Raw genomic sequence first — 17,768 nt, forward strand, 5'->3', positions numbered from 1 at the left:
TAACATCCAGTGCGAACAGGGGGTTCATACCTGTGAACATTTGCGGAGGTAGTCGAGAGCGGGCAGGCAGAGGTCAGTGGAGCTGTAACCCGACACGTGGACACAGTCTCCAATCTCCTTATAGTCCACCTCCCCTACACACAGACAGACAGTCGCACAAAAAGTCATATTTAGATACAAAACACTGCAAAAAAGTTACTGAGCAAAGTAACAATATACAATAAGTAAATATAGTAAGTTGGAGGAAAAGTGTGGAGGGAATGTGTGAAAGCTAAAAATTATTATGTTAATTAAATGTGTGAATTTTTTTTTAATAATTTGTGCTCATTTGCTGCATACTTTACCACAGGCTTATCAAATGTTTCATTGTAGAGTGTTAAACTGTAATTTGAGATGTGCAATTCTGAGAAGAAAACATGTGCATTTCCACACATACACACACACACACCACACAGTAAATCCCCTCCCCTTGTCATGTATTAAGACGTGATGTAAATATACACTGTACATGCATGTCACGAAATCCCTACAGGCTTGTAAAAAGAAAGTCACACAAGTGAGACAAACCTAAACCTTTGACGAACTTCATGAGGCACATGATGTAGTCAGTGGCAGCATTGGCAAAAACCTGGATGTTGTCAGTGTTGATGAAAGCCTCAAAGACATCAAACACTGGAGCCTGGGACTTCCCTAGAGGAGAGAATGTGAGGAGGTCGGAATGGAGGGGAGGATGGGAAAGGGGAGAGGAAGAGGAATGGGAGGAAGGAAAGAGTTATGTCTGAAAAGTCAAATCACAACTAATTGTTATTTTACTGCCAAATGTTTTTTTTCTGGGTTGAATTTAAAAGCAGGCAACTTTCAGAACTGTAAGATTTAAAGATAAAGTGTGTGTGTGAGTCAGTTCTGTACAGTGTGTCAGACGTACCCATGGAGTATTCTCCCACCAGGTAGTCTTTAGTGTCAGTCTTGCTGCCGTGGACAGTCCTCAGTGCGCTGAACAGAGGCCTCCATCCTGACAGGATCTGAGGAGAACACATCTCCACCAGCTCGCCTATTGATGTGATCACCTGCAGGGAGGCAAGCAGAGAAACATCTTCAAAACTATGTGGCAAAATAAAAGGTGTCATGTAGTGCTGCTAAAAAAGTGACACTTAAAATCGAATTTCCCAGCTGAGATTTGACTTTACCTGGTCCTGTACGTCCTCATCACAGAGCTCCAGCTGCATGATGTGCTCAAAGGGCCTGAACAGTGCCTCGTTAAAGTGGAAGTGAGGAAGCTCCGCCCAGCTCGTCAGCACCTCCGTTAGAACATCGTGGATGAAGGAAACGGCCTTCTGGGACACGTGGCGCTCTTTGTGACACGCCGCCTGGAAGGGGGGTTTACAGTGAGTTTTAATAATATTCTTTACTTAGCGGACATTTATTTACATCTATTTATACATATGGGTTCATTAAAAGTGCAGATTATATTGTATCTTTCATACCTACAGTATTTTGAGCATATTATGTGACACTATGTATTTTTCTTTTTAAGTGATCCATCAAAATGAATGAAAAGGTGTGAACAACAGTAATTAGTATTTCATCAAAAAGATCAACTGTTGCTCCTCGTAAATATAACCACTGCGCATAATGAAGAGTAATTCACTAGAAAGGAGAAAGCAACACTTGTAGCTGTGTTACAGAGGTTTCTTAACTTCATTTGGACTTAATTTGCATAAACACATTAGGTAAACAAATTGCTTTCTATACAAGTGCAGGACTGTCAAAACAAAATCTTTTATTTGCATGCAAACCACTGGACAAGTTGTTCCACTTGGAGTGGGCAGCTACAAACAGTAAGTGACTGCTACATACTGTGTTTAATTTATGAACCAAATCTAAATGATAGAAACATTTACAAAACAATATAGAAGCAGGGAATAAAGCTATCGTAAACAATTTTATCATATACACATATAATATATACCAATGATGGACCCTTTAAGATGCAGCAGCTCCAACCTTTATTTTTAAAAGAGGTTCCAGTTGCCTACCTCCACCAGGTGTGGAGCCACCACACTCCAGGCCCTCATCATATGGAGCAGAGGCCGGTTCTTGTTCCTCACGATGCGCAGCATGGCCTCGCCCAAACGGAAGAGATGGAGAGCGCTGCGGCGGTCCAGAGTCGACTTAGCCTCTCCTACAGATACACAGAGGGGACAAATAGACTTAATCAAATAACCTAATCTAAAATTAATTTCTTAAATGTGTTGTCATGAAATCAGTTATCCTGTTCTTGTGTGGAATCAGGAAGACCAAATGGCCTCAAAAGAATAGAAAGAAGCCTCCAAAAATAAGTCTTTCTCACCTCTAGACACAAACTGAAGTTTACCAAATGGTTTAAGTTTAATCATAGAATTATGGTTGCTTTAGTGTGCATGTATGATATGATAAATACATTGAATTGTTTTTCTGATTGTACATACATGTCCCCCCTCAACATTCTCTTTAAACAGCACAGCCACAGTGGTTTTTTGAATTGTCTGAACACAATAACCCTAGCTGATATTCAACTGCTCAATATATTTAATTGTATATCTTTGAGACTTTAAGGTTACTGGTGAAGCTTTAAGATATATTTAGGAGTTTAGAGATGTGAGCAAGAAAAACAGCTAAAAAAAATAGTGAGTGAAATAATTGTTCATCATATGAAAGTACACACAATGGTTCACATGAGGTTTCCAGGTGACTCTAGTCCAATTGATATTAGGCTTGTATTTGGATTATATTAGATTTAAGTGTGTGTGTGTCTGTGCATGTCTGTGTGCGCGTGTGTGTTACCTGGCATTGCCAGTGAATAGTCACCAGTCTCAGTAACCGAGTCAAACAGCTGAGACTGAGAAGCTTTCCTCAGCTGCTGCAGGAAACCAACCAGACCGACCAGGTTCAGTTTAGTGGCTGCTTCTTCAAACAACCTGGAACAACACACACATACACACACACAGAAAGAGTTTTGTGACATGCATGTGAATATCTACACTATAGATACATAGGTATATAAGTCAAGTTTTTGTTTTTTTTTTTTTGATTGGGGGGGGGGCGGTGGTTGTTTGTTTGTTTGTTTTGTTTTGTTTTTTGGGACAGCCCCATGCAGACTATTTACTATGTTCTGGCACGACTTTCAGCTTGTAAATGTGTTCAGTCCATCTGTTGCAAAAGATCAGAGGGAACATTTTTTTTTATTCCCTCCTAAAAGCAGCCTAGATAACGGGTTACATAAGAGATGATCCTTGGAATAAACACACACATACTCCATATTTACTGCAGCAGTGTGTGTGTGTGTGTGTGTGTGTGTGTGTGTGTGTGTGTGTGTGTGTGTGTGTGTGCTGGATGAGTCAGGGAATAAACTTTAATAGGCGCAGAGCAGTTGGCACACACAGACACACACACACATCAATTTGCATCTCCATACTTGTGAGGACCACTACCATAACCTCAATCTAATTGTAAATTTAAACAGAAAACAGCCATTTGAAGAACACTAACAATGACCTGACAAACCTCCCAACAGTGTCCTTACTTAACAAATATGGCCTCACTCTTGGGATCTTAAAACCAAGTTAGTCCTAACTAGTACACACATATAACTAATAATTTTCATATACATAAAGAAGTGGTTTTGTCAACAATAACATTTAGTCTGTATAGACACTAAGCACTCACTGAGTTTGTGTTTATTTTAGCCAGAAAAACATCCAAACTCTGGTGACTGATCTGCTGCTGCCATCTTGCGGTGATTATAAAAAGTCACAGTGTTGTGGACCTCAGCATTTCCTGCTAAGCACCAACTGTCAGTGGAATGAGGTATGAGGCAGATAAATTAATTAAGAGTCACCACCATGCTGGCTGCTACTTTAACTCTTATTGGCCTGCAGCACTTGAATTACAAACTGTATATCTACACAAAGAGGTAGTGGTCATTATTTTAAATTTTAAAAATCATAGCATTTGAGCGTCTGAGACAGATGACCTAAATCTATCACCTGGTTTGTTAATGTTGTCTCACTTCTGCTAAATTTGTGTCTGATGATGAACCACAGTTCTCTCCCTGTTTGCTCTTATCGAAAAGAAAACAGGCCCGTAATTTAAGGAGAAATTGCTTCCTAAAATTCCTGTCATAAAATCAAAATCATCAAAGTGAATATGTCTGCAACAGGTCTGCATAGATTATTTTCACTACTGATTAATCTACCAGTTCTTTTACCCAAAAACTGATTCTCAATGTCAAGTCCAATGTCAAAGTTTAACAAATGGCAAAAGTGTTCTCAGATCTCAAGATGGCATCCATTAATTGTTTGTTTTCTCTGACAGTCCAAAATCTATAGATATCACATTTACATTATGATATGAAAATATCTCATATTTCTGATATTTGTTAGAAGTTTTTACCAGCAAAGGTTTGTATTTTTGCTCAATGAATTACTTACTTTGTCAGTCTTCTGATGAATCTACAAACTGCTTCAGTACAGTATTTTACAAAATTATTAAATTCTAGAAAACATTTCTTAGATATTTTTTTTTAATAAACAATGTAATATAGACTGTTAATAGAAAGATATATAATAGAAAAAAAGTGCACATTTGTGAACCGTGGCTAAAATAAATTGCCATTCACAACTAAATATATGATACTACTGTGATACTTATTGAGTGTGGTATCTCTGCCCTACCTGTCTGCCTGTGTTGACAGCGTACACACAGCCTTGGCCGCGCTGGTCCCCGTCATCAGGCTACCGCTCTTCAGGTCCAGGACCTCGGCCTCCTCTGCTGCTCTCTCTCAGCAGCTCCTGGATGGACAGAGGCTGGATGACCGGCTGGCTCAGTCCCAACTCCGTGGCATCAGGGCTGGGCTCGCAGCTCAGCTCCAGCCCCAGGTCCACGCCGGCCGCCTGCTGGCTCTGCTGGGTGATGGTGGTCAAAGATGACGGTTGAGAGGAGCCGTCACTGAAGTGGGTGTGCTCCAGTGAACTGATGTACTCTGTCACCCTGAGAGGGAGCGAAAGTGTGACAGGGGTAAGAGGACAAGACAAGGGCAGGAGATGAGGTAGAAGGAGAAACAAGGAGGAGGTAAAGGGAGGTGCAACAGAAAAGTAGATTTCAAGAAAGACTTTGGGAAATGTGAGGATACTGTATTTGTTTTTCATCTCCTTCTGAAGGACAAAAACATCTTGTTCCAGATTGTTTTAATAGTTTTGAACAAAAAAAATATTGTCCCAAAAGATACTGGAACTCACTCAAAATGTTCCATTGCTGTGGGAATGTGAACAGAAGCAAAAATGACTTAGAGGGTTTTGTATTCTTCAAAGCCTTTGAGACAGTGTCTCTTCAAGTGAAAAAAACATGGGCTTTTGTCAAAATCAGAGCAGGGAAACTGACTCATTCAATTTTCCCTAGAGTTTTTCTAAATGCACAAACAGCTAAATATATATTCTGGTCAAATACTCAAGGAAAAAAGTATTTGTTTTGTATGTTGTTTGTATTTGTATACATTTTTGTATGCAGCAAAATGAGATCTAGTCTAGGCGAAAACTGGGTAGCAGAAAGCATTGCTGGTAGATTTAGGTAATCAATGCAAAACAGATTAACTGACAAGTACATCTCTGTCAGTACACTGCAGAGTGTGTGTGTGTGTGTGTGTGTATGTGTACCTGAAGACATGTGGCCAGCAGTCGTGGTTGTGGCTCCCCATCTCCAGTCCTACGTTCAGGATGGCGTCCATACACAACACGTGAGCCGTGTGGAGACGAACTCCCTGAGGACGTCCGATCTGTTCCAAACGCTGCTCGACACGCTGCTTCACTGGACACACACACACACACACACACACACACACACACACACACACACGTATATACGCATATCCAGAAATACGACATACACACAAGTAAACACAGTAATATGACAAAGGGTGTTTAAATGTCAATAAGAACAAAATAGCAAACATTCACTAATTCACAATAAAACATATATAGTGTATACCACTGCACGAAGAGTCAGTTTAAAAAGCTCTTGAGCTTGTAATTTGTGTGTCTGATCTTAATACTGTCCTTGCCTTCTCAAACGTGGGCACTGTAAAAGATAAACGACGAGACGACGTGATAGCTGTTCCCCACAACTTTCACTAGATGTCACTAAAGGTCCATTTCACCTTTCACTTCCTTTTTCTAGATCATAAAAAGCACTGATGGTACATGTGTAACCTTTTTGAGTAAAAGATGCCATCTTCCAACATTCAAAACAGGCTATATAATTAGAAAAATCTTTTTCTCTTTTTCTTTGAGCTATTATTTTTTTTAGAAGCCAATGATTTTTTTTGGTTGTCTCTTTTGTTCTTAGGCTTAGGTGCTCTTAGTACCTTGTGTGATGGCGTCTCCCATCTCTCCCAGCTCCCTCTCCTCCTTCTCTTCCTGCACACATGAGGCTGCAGCCATCTGGGCTAAAGCTGACGCGCAGTTGGCAGCCACACCTGACAGACATGCACACATGGTAAGGACATGCTGTTGAGTTTCATTTATTCTCCCATCCTAAATACATCATCACGACACGAGAAAAATGTAACCTTTACTCCTGACTCTTATCCAAACTTTGACTGTACTGAGATGACATTTTACAGATTTAGTGTACGTACACTGTCTGGGCTCTCTACTCTTTCGGGTGTATTAACATTTTAACTGACAGTAAAAAATCGTATAATCCCTGCCCACATTTTGTGCTCTCGCCACAGTTGAGGTTGCACACCATGTGCTCATTCATATTCATTAGTGCTTCTGTGTGTATAATTTCAATCAGATTTTATCCCCAGTTGGTCATTCAGTTATGCCAGTAACTGATACAGACTGAACTGGGTTGATAATAAAACTAAATTTCCCCTGATATCCCTTCTAAAATCCACAATTAACAGTTTGTATGAAACCTGTTAACCTCCTGTGGAGCCGCTGAGTGTCCGACAGGCTCAGGGTGTTACCGGGCAGCTGCCACTGGTGAAAGTGTTAAATTAGATTAATGTGAGGCAGAGTGAGGCTGAGAAAGAGCATCAATGCTCAGCAAAACAAGTCTCTATACTGCCACAACCACAGATATAGCATATATAATACATTTATACGTTTCATTTTCAAAACCTGGGGCAGACCAGTACCATTTTATATGCCTCACAAACAGCAGCAGACGACCATAATGTCCAGTTTGCCACCGTCAATCCAACCCAGTTGATTGTATGAACAAAATTCAGCAGGCTGAAATGCCCAATGCTAATCACATTTTTGTTTAATAAATTCCTTAGTTACACTAAATTTTATTGCTAGCCACATATAGCTGCCAGTGGCTCCCTAACAAGAAAAGTCCATGAGATGTCCTCTATTATTTTTCAGAACTGAAGTATTTAAGAGAGTACTGTACTAAAGGGCAGTACTAAAAGGCACTGTACTATTTATTAACAATTAATTATTCAGGTTAATTCAGTTTTATTCAGAATAACAGAGTTAAACGGCGTCCTTCCAGTCCGGTGGGAAGGATGGGCTTTAAGAGTTTCAGACATCAAAACCCAACTGCTGACATTTGCACTTCACTTGTGTGATTATTAGTCTATTTTACTGCTTCCCAAACATGTTATTTAATGTTAATGTTAACATTAATGTTAATTAAAAGCTGTGTACATCCTTACAGGTGTTTTCAATCACTTTGACTAATTAGACCTCTGCTCAGTTTGAAGTTAGATGGGAATCGCATGAGGTCAGTAAATTCCACATACTTCCTCTACAATCTGACACTCTTAACTCTCCCTCCATCGTGCACTCATGTGGACAGTGCTCCATATACAGGGTCATCTCAACCCAGTTAAGTGTCAAGTTGAAGTGAATAATGACAGCACTGGTGATGACCTCTCATTCTTCCACTAACCGAAAGCATGGCTGCCAAGGATGTAGGGAGCATGCAATTACGGGGCAGTAGCATGTTACATAATTCAATAAAGCTGGATGAAGAAAGTGTCAAGGTACTGTGAGTGTGGCTTTATATGGAGTGACAGGCCTTAGTAATGGAGTAGTGGTTACGGATGGGTTTGAGAAAAGTTTGTAAGCTGTAACTGGACAGTGAGGAGGAATGTTATACAACCTATGCACACACAGTTCTAAGAGGTTTAATAAGCCTATGTGTGTGTATGTAAACCACAGATGTATGGTATGCTTAACAAAAGGATTCATTTAGAAGTAGCACGAATTAAAAATGTATTCAGGTTAAATAAAAAAAAATCATAATCATATTTCTGTCATTTCAATTGTACATGCTACAAAAGAAGCTGTCCCCTTCAAATAAAAAAAGGGCTTAAGGAGTCAGGTTGACTCTAGTAAAAGTAAGTGGTGCACATGCCTCTAACACAGTCTAGACTTGAATCTGTTCCAGCTCCAGGGCTGATTTCTAGTATCTGAAGCTTATGTCTGACCTCGCCTACATTGGAGGGAACGAGGCGGGGGAATTCCCTGCTGGGGTGAGTGATGTTTCTCACTTTTCTTATTAATACCAACACACATCTCACCCACCCAGGGCACAGCTGAGCGCTGCAGCTTTGCGTAGGCCATCTAAACTCAGACAGATGGTGTCTCTCTCCCTCTGGCTCTGCTCTTTGACCCCCTCCTGCTCCCAGGATGAAGGCCAGGCCCTTGGAGCTGCCCGCCATGCGGCCTGTCAGAGGCGTGGACAGCACATCGATCAGGTTCTTCCAGACGCCGGTGAGGATGAAGCGTGAGAACACAGCTCCTGAAAAACAAAAATAAAATAAAAAACACACACAGGCTCATTTTTAGGCCAAAGTGAACTAGCCAGTCACTTTGATTGCCATCTGCTGGAAGGAGTCTTAAAAACACTTCACTGAAGCTACTTTAATTCCAGAAAACAAATATAATATCAGCACACATTCTAACAGTTCAGATACTTATTTTTCCACTCTTAACATTAATGTTGTGCGCGTGCACACATGCACACACACACACAAAAAGCATAACTGTAATCAGGGGTGACTCAGCAGAGGTTACCATGGCAATCCTGACCAATCCTTTTTCCTCCAGGGAGATGCAGGAGGAGCGCAGGTGGTCTCTGACTCATTTTATCCATCTCTCCCTCTTCAGTTCTTTTTCTGACCTTTTTCCTCACCCGTTTGTTTTTCTTTCACCTCATTTCTTTTCCTTGCAGTTCTTTTCTTGGTGCAGCTAAACCAAGTCAATTAACATTTGTGTGACAAGTGATGATTTGTTTGAATGGACACAATCAGACACAACTTGATCATTTTGATTCACAATGTCAAGTGCAGTAGATCGTCAGAAAAATGTTCAAGCTAAATCTCGCTAAATGAATCACCATCTCACTTTCCACCAAATTTCTTTGAAATCTTTCAAATTTTTGAGACATTCTGCTAACTAACAGAATATCTGTGAGGTTATTATTCATTTTATCAAACCGGCTTCAAATCAACCTATGAATCAGCAAATCAGACAGAACCTAAAGTCTGAATCAGTTTAGACAAAGTTTTATATCCATCAGATTTTATCGTGCATGCTGGAAGTTCTGAATCCCTGTTTAAATACAGAACTCTTTGGTTTTGATTATTTTGTGCGATCATGATAAATGGATTTATCTCAAACTATAAGGTACAAATAACATGTAGTTATTTCAATTTATTGCTTGATCCTCCAAAGTTCTGGATATATTTCATTGTAAAATACTAGGGAGAAGTTTGAGGTACTTTTGATGTCATGATTTTTTATCCATCTCGCAGTACCATCAGGAGGTGTCTGATTAGTCCCAAATTCTGCAGCAGGACAGTGAGCCCAGAAAAACAGCCAGAATTATTAAGAACTATCTTCGAAAACAAGAAGAACAAGGAGTCCTGCAACATAGTCCTGATCTCAGCATCATGGAGTCAGTCTGAGGTTCAGTGAAAAGACCTGAGAGTAGATGTTCTGTGATATAGCGAGCAGTTACACCATGTTCCCTGTTACAGACCTACAGTGCAGTAGGATATAAAATACCATAATATTTGTCTATTCATCTGTTATGACTGTGCTCACCTGTGTCCTTTTTCAAGGCAGCACCAAAAAAAAAAAAAAAAAAAAAAAAGTTTGGAACACCTGACCATGCAGGACTGCTCTGGGATGCTTCACCTTTGAGTGAACTGCAGGTGGAGGACAGCAGCAGTTCAGCAGCACTGACAGGGTGAGTGAACCTTACGTGGGTTGAGATGGGCTTATTTAGAGGCTCTGAGGCAAATCTCCTCTGCTCTGAACATTATTCCAAACTGCAATTGCTGCAAAATAATCATGGATTTTATTGCAGTGATATGGATCTGACTGAATAATTCACAGAGTAAATGGGTGAACCGATCCATCCATCATGTTTCTGAGGTTTTGGAGCAGTTTTATGATAATGAGCTACACTGACCTGCCATCACAGTGTCGCTCCCAGTCTTGTCACAGGTAAGTGGTGATTGGCTGGACGCCCGCCTGATCAGCTGACCGCCAATTGCGCTGCTGCCCAGACCGTCGATATCTGAGAGAGGGGGAGGGGAGGAGAGGCGGGAACAGAGGGAAAGAGTGAGAAAATGAAAACAGGTAAAAGGACAAGAAGGAAATTAAGGACATAGCAATGACAACAGCTCAAAACAGATCAGAGTCAGAAAAGTGAATGTGACTCTAGTCCAATGAGAACAGGCTTACCTTTGGATTATATTAGGTTTAAGTGTGTGTGTGTGTGTGTGTGTGTGTGTGTGTGTGTGTGTGTGTGTGTACCTATGAGCATGGTGATGAGCGGCAGTGTGTGGTCCTCTGGGGAGCCCCAGTACCCAGCCTCGGCCAGCAGGTTGCGCTCAAGCACCTGATGGTAGAGTTCCTCGATCCAGGCCTGGGACAGAACCACGAGGACCCCGCTGCTCTGGATCAGACGCACAAAGTCCTTCTGCACAACAGGAAAACACACACACCACATATCGCACCTTTATACCTTTTCTCTCATCAGAACTTCTCATGTACTCTTTCCTTCTTGGGTTCTGGTATCATTTACTTGATTCTACTCTACTCTGTTTTACTTTTAGTCCATCCTTCTTTGTCATTGTCTCTACCTAGAATTTATTAGTACAGAGCTACTCTATATTTATAAATATTTTGATTCAGGAACAGATTTTTCAGCCACTCCTCCTGCAGATCACTTTGAGAGATATTTTTAGTCTGTTCTGCACACAAAGGATCCAGGATATCAACAGATTGCTTGAAGATCTGCTTTGGATCACTATCCTATTGTTTCCTGTGTCACTGCCCCCCCCCCCCCAAAGAATAGTTTTTCCACCCCTGTGATTAACAGTTGGCAAATGGTTACTAAGGGGTAACTAAGCACTGGGTTAGTTCCAAACTTTTGGAACATGCCACAACTACTGCTATATATTGAATTAGCAGTGCAGCTAAATGGTCTTTGAACCAATAACATCTCCAGTGATCAAATGGAGGAAATGACGCTCACCAGGGTGAGGACGGGAGAGAGTGTTCGCCGTCTGTAGTAGTCGCAGCAGCAGAGTTTGAGATTGAGCAGCAGAGCGTAGTACGACACCAGGTAAAGACCGTCTGCATTCATCAGAGACTGACAGCTCAGAGTGTCACCTGCCTCAAAACCTGGAGAGTGGATCCCACCTGGAGAGAGAGGGGGAGGAGGAGTTATCAGGGGAATTCATTGAACAAATGCATAACTATACATACTTAGGGCTAAAACCTTAACCAAACTGTCTTATGGTTTTATGGCACTTTTTGGAAAAGATGAAGTTGGTGGGAAAAATGGGTGAGTGAGGGATGGAGAGAGTATGTCGGGGTGAAAGAAAAAGATGGGCTAAGAGAAGAAGAGGTGAGGAAAGTGGGAAGGAAGAGAGTAAAAGTAAAAAAAAGGGGGGGGGTGGAAAGCATAGAGGGGGAGAGGGGAAATGCAGAGAAGGGGAAAGAAGACAGACAACAAAAATGGAGGGAAAGAGAGGGGGAAGTTGAAAAGGAAAAAGACGGTGAAACAAGAAGAGAGAGGTAGAGAGAGGTCATAGGAAATAAGTGTATAAGACGAAAGGAGACGGTGAGATACAATCTGTTAGCTGATGATGAGTCAAGTGTTTTAATCAGAGACTCACTCCGGGGATTCACAGCTTTGACCAAATTCATTAACTCAAGTTAACCGTAGAGTTTAATTTGATTCATAATTTTGCTCTGCTGATGTAAAAACTCCCAGCAGGCTTTCTGTTTTTACAGATGGATTATGGGTCATGCCTCGAAGGCAGAATGTTTTATTAAATGGTTCCTGCTCTGAGGTGATGAACTGAATATAGAGAAGGGAGGAGACGTTCAAACTATATTTAAATTTGCAGTTTCTTAAAAGTCCTTGTGAACACTACCACCATGCAGTGGCATAAATGAATATTATAGGTCAATGGTGCAAAATATGCCCTTTAAATGATTATTTATTATTGAAGTGGTGGCAAAAGAAAAAGAGCCAGTAAGGAAAAGGCTTCTGTTTGCCAGCCAATGACTGTAAATTCACATTTGAATGTAACATAAGATGCTCATGGAGAATGTAGTAATACAATTAGTTTGCAATGTGGTCATCAGTTTTAAATGTAAAGCTGTAGTGAATTTAGGAAGCTTAGATGCTTTTGTTGTGAGCAAATTATGTTACCGTGGTTACTTAACTCATCCAAAACTGATACAGAGTCTGAAAGTGAACTAATTTAAATCGCTGAATGTTTTATCAAGTTTCTACATAACGTAGTCTTTAGCTCCAGGTGACTATTAGCTGTACTTGCAACTTAATTTCATGCTCTTTAATTGGATGTTTCTGGAATGCACCTTGGGAGTTGTAGTTGACTTCTTCCTCCAGTTTGTATGTCCAGAGGCTTGTAAATGTGTCTTTTTATCAAAGAACCATGTATTTTCTAACACAGCTGTTCATCTGTGCCTTCTCTATCTTACTTAATAATATAACACAACGTCCCCACAGTGTGAGGTATTTACTTTAGTTGGCAAAAAAAAGTGATTCTTGTTAAAACAGCGAATGTTTCATTTTGGGACTTGACCAACAGCAGAGACTTTTCTGTACCCAGAGATGATTAATAAAAGAAGAGGCTGCTGCACAGATCACTCCACCCTGAGCAAATATCCTGTGTTTGTTCAGCTAAAACACACATACACATACACACACACACACACACACACACACACAATCACTGATTCTATGCTCTTCCAAAGGCTTCAAACGTGACAAGATACTAAATCACATCAGCACATAAATCTGCAGCTCCCCCTTTCTCACCAGCCTGCAGTCCAGAGCAGAAGGTGGAGGAGAAGTTCTGCAGCGATAGGTCCACCTCTGTGGCGGTGGCCAATCCCAGCAGCCGGGGCAACAGTGCCGCCAGGGACTGGACGAAAAGCCTGGCGCTCTGCTGGTCGGCCTCCTGGTTGCGGAGCAGTTTGAGGGACAGGGCGGCGGTGCGGAGGGAGCGGTGACCCGGGCAGTCACGGGGCGTCTGCTGCTCCTCGTCGGCAAGCGAGACGTTGTCGGAGCCAATGTCAGAGACGTCAGAGCGCCCCGAGTCTTTCTCAGCAGCCATGGAGTACTGATCACACGAGTCAAACTCTGTCCGCGACAGGTCCTGCTCCTCCATACTGCTGGACCAACAGGCAGAGTCATTCTGTAATTTCTGTGATTCATGTTTTACTTTTCAGGCAGCCATTTGTTTGAGTTAGTTACAGATTTGACCTTATTTCAGAAATGCAGCTGCCTTGATTTATTTGTCATAGTAAAGATATCAGTGTGTGGTCCTACAGCAGTAAGCCATTTTTTCATTTACATTCAAGAATAATTCCTGTCCAAAACTGACTGATGACCTCACAAACTATAACACTGTAAAATCCACCGCATTTCTTACTGAAATATAAGGAAACCAATGGGAAAAGAAATTAACCTAATAATCTATGGTGTGTTTAGGAAAATGGCTAGCAGTAAGGCTGGGTGATAAGGTTAGGATTATTATCACAATATCGAGATATGGCTAACATTGATTTCAATTAACTGTAATCCACTGGTATAGGGTGAATTCAATTAGAACAAGCTTTATTATATTTCCATTGGAAGTCACACACTCGTACCTGAAGTTGCTCTCGCTGTATCGTGACCCTCCCGCATGGTGTGACCTGGTCCTGGACTCCACAGACAGGAAGTTGGTGATGTCGGGGTAGACAAGGGCATGACTCCGCTGGACTACATCTGGAGGAACCACACCTCCTCCTCTCTCTCCTCCTCCTCCTCCTCCTCCCCCACCACCACCTCCTCCTCTCTCTCCTCCTCCTCCTCCTCCTCCTCCACCACCACCACCTCCTCCGCCTCCTACTCTTTCTTTCTCTCCTCTTCCCTCGACCTCCCCCGTACCTCTTCCCTCTTCCCGACGGCTCCCCCGGTCCGTCTCCAGGCTCAGTTCACGTTTGGTCCCCTCCTGGCCGCCACAGGATGAGGGTGAGGGGAGGCGGGCGTCCTCCCCACACTCCTCGGGAGTGGTGTGGCCCTGGCCCAGGCCCAGGCCGAGCCCCCCCGCCTCCAGGTCCAGGGTGGTTTGGCCTGTCTCAGTGGTGATGCTGATGCTTATGTCGGGGCTGGGCTCGGTGGCCCCGGTGGTAGCCACGTTGGAGGAAGAAGAGCTGGGGTCCCACGGAGCCTGCTCAGAGGACAGGATGTGTCTCTGCCACCTGAAGTCGGCCTCATTGATCTCCATGGACTCACGTGTTGACTCTGTACCATCCTTCAGATCATCCAGTCGTTTGAGAAGAAGCCGAGCCTGAGAAACACAGCTGCTATGTTACTGTTTTATAATGAAAACTACTCTTTCCTAAGCTTATTAGTCCTGTAAATAAAGGAGCTTAGACAGGAGTTTCATCTGTCTACTGTACACCTTCATTTCTTTATTTTAAGCGTATTATGAGATCACTAGAGTAGCCCCCTTAATATTTGTATCCTTACGTCTCAGCAGCCTACCTGCTCAGGTTGGATGCCGCGGCCCTGAGACAGCTCATCCAGAGCTCCTAGCAGAGCGCAGGCACAGGAGACCGAAGAGTAACACGCCTCGATGCCTCCCTTCATACATGCCTCTGTCATCCCATCCATCACTCTGCCAGAGGAAGAAGAAACACACAAACATACAGGACTTAATATCTTAACTGCACTGCGAGCATTCATTAAAAATTAGACAGGACACAAACTTTATATCCACTGAGATCATGATCTTTAATGTCAGAGTACAAGTGTCAAATTAATGATGAGGGAACACATTATATTGCTTCTTACTGAGGAAAAACTCAGGACATAGTGTAACATAATTGCTTGTATTATTTGAGCATTTTCATGTAACACTGTAGCTTTACATTTCAGATAACTCAACTGCATAAATTCTGCTAATAGTGTCTAACTCTCTGTCAGCTGAAAGAACAAAGAGAAAGAAGTTACTAACAGTTTCAGCAGGTCCAGGTGGGACTTCCTCTTTGAGAAGGAGCGCTTCCTGGTTTCAGGTTCAGCAACGCATGGACCGGCCAGGTCGTACAGCCGCTGGGGACTGCCCAGAATCTAACACACACACACGCACACATAGAGACACACAAAGATTTATTCCATTTCCACAAATTAATTTCTAGTCACATTATGTCAAACTTCATAAGTAACCCTACATGATTGTCTTTGTAGAGTCACATCATAGACTAATAATTAACTGCGATTATCGTCAGCACGTTTCCTGTCCTGCACTAATAAGTGTCCAACAAAGGTAGAGCCCCCATCTGAAAAAAATGTAAAAAATCTAAACAGCTTATATGTTTCGGAAAAAGTTCAGCAACAGTGTCTCTTCTTCCCACCTCCTTCATGATGCGGATGGCCTCGGTGCGGTGCTGTGGGGGCGGGTACAGCAGGATCCTGTGGTAGAGCGACTGCAGCACCGGTTTCATCGACTCCACGCAGCTCACCAAACGCACCAGCTCCGCTGCGATGTAACACACCGTCCGCACTACCGGCGCGATTCTGGCAGGGGCGCTAGAGGAGCAGCCAGAGCCCCTACCCTGATCGGACACCCCTCCTCCGCAGGAGTCCACCTCCTGGTTGATCCCTGGCAGAGAAAAACAAAGAGGGACATAAAACTGAACTCTTAAAATTGTATTGATTTTTGACATTTTCCTCACAGCCACTGCCAGAAAGAAGTCAATACAGGTCAGCCAAATTTTAAAATCAACCATCATAATCTGTAACATTTTTAATAAAAGTTTCCCTCTGAATGAAATTTTCACTATTTTGAGAGAGACACCATCAAGCTGACTGTTGGCAGGAAGCAACAAAATGGGGTATTTGCTGCAAAGCTCTGGATATTAGAGGAAAAAGAAAAAATGCCAAAAGACAACACTGTGAAGCCACCTAATTAATTACTTTTAATTAGGTACATGGACTCGTTCCAGAGTTCTTAGAACAATGCTGACATGAGGCTTTGAAACTGAAACTGCTTATCTACGCTAAGTTTAACTTAATGTTAGAATTTAGAGCTCCAGTGGAGTGATCAATCAGCACCGCAACAGAACCAGAACTAGAATGAGTAAGAAATGTGTGGAACAGTTTTGTACTTTTGGCAGGGAGGGAGGGATTCTATGCTGAGAACAGTATTAAACAACTTGCAGCTCAAGTCTTTACAGGAGCTGACTGAAACCAAACCACTCAGTTAGTGTCAGTACTGATCTCTGTAGCTGTTTCCATTTTACAACTGAACACAGCTCAATCTTTTAAACTGTCAAAACCTGTTTCTTTCTTGATGTTCAGGGTACAGACTCCTCAACTTGCCCTTGTATGTTTTTTTTTTTTTTGGTTTGTTGGTTTGTGTTTCTTTGTTTCTTTATGAATAAATGTCTGGTTTGCCTGGAGAATCCAGTTACCTAGGCTGATTCTATCTGAGAGCCGGTCTCTGTCTGGTGCCCCCATGTAGCCATGGTGGGAAGCGATGGTTTTGTCGTTGACAGGATTTCCCATGATCGCCACGAGGGATGGACACAGCTGCTTCCTGAGAGGAGTATTGTTGGTTATTATGAACATATCAAAATAGAACAAATTACAATAAAGGGAAAAGATGAGTTCAAGAATGTTGACCAAAAAAAAGAGGCATAAGATAAAACGTACTTCTATCCAAGATATCTCACATTCATTAATATCGGGACATTGAGCTTCCGAAATATGTCAGGTAAAGCATCCCATAAACAATTACATTAGTGATTGACCCCATTTCATATACTTTGTCATATCTTACTTTATCTTGTCATATATATATATATATATATAATATATATATATATATATAAACAAGGTGAATAGAATATATTACTATCAAAACATTCTTCTTTTTTTACCAATCATTTTACTCCTGGCAATCCCTCAAGGGAGGATGCTTGGGGCTCCACAAGCCTCATATGAGAATCTCACATGTGACTTTTTCAATCCTCAATCTAAAAAACAAATAAATGAACTCTTACCATACAAGATCAGTAAAACCTCTGGACAAGTGCATTGTGGGAGGACAGCTGCTGAGCATGGAGAGGATGCACTCCAGGTAGAGCAGCTGCAGGAGCTGGTTATCACTGGAAGGGGAAAATAAAACAAGAAAATGCTTCTAGTAATACAGGTGTCAGCCTCTGGTAATATTC

General features: G+C 41.9%; 1 protein-coding gene across 1 annotated transcript in view; it reads right to left on the reverse strand.

Moving 5' to 3' along the window:
• Window positions 1-17,768, reverse strand: part of arfgef3 (ARFGEF family member 3) — a 52,322-nt gene that overhangs the window by 14,312 nt on the left and 20,242 nt on the right. Inside the window, 23 exon segments of the mRNA XM_051076755.1 lie at window positions 31-134; window positions 568-690; window positions 926-1,067; window positions 1,188-1,367; window positions 2,037-2,182; window positions 2,824-2,957; window positions 4,713-4,798; window positions 4,800-5,028; window positions 5,691-5,841; window positions 6,398-6,508; window positions 8,577-8,670; window positions 8,672-8,793; window positions 10,471-10,578; window positions 10,818-10,983; window positions 11,542-11,708; window positions 13,363-13,718; window positions 14,199-14,376; window positions 14,425-14,881; window positions 15,079-15,211; window positions 15,551-15,663; window positions 15,948-16,195; window positions 17,007-17,131; window positions 17,598-17,702. Coding sequence (XP_050932712.1) covers window positions 31-134; window positions 568-690; window positions 926-1,067; window positions 1,188-1,367; window positions 2,037-2,182; window positions 2,824-2,957; window positions 4,713-4,798; window positions 4,800-5,028; window positions 5,691-5,841; window positions 6,398-6,508; window positions 8,577-8,670; window positions 8,672-8,793; window positions 10,471-10,578; window positions 10,818-10,983; window positions 11,542-11,708; window positions 13,363-13,718; window positions 14,199-14,376; window positions 14,425-14,881; window positions 15,079-15,211; window positions 15,551-15,663; window positions 15,948-16,195; window positions 17,007-17,131; window positions 17,598-17,702 — 3,778 coding nt within the window.

This window comes from Lates calcarifer, linkage group LG16_LG22 (assembly GCF_001640805.2).
Source record: "Lates calcarifer isolate ASB-BC8 linkage group LG16_LG22, TLL_Latcal_v3, whole genome shotgun sequence".
Taxonomy (NCBI): Eukaryota; Metazoa; Chordata; class Actinopteri; family Centropomidae; genus Lates; species Lates calcarifer.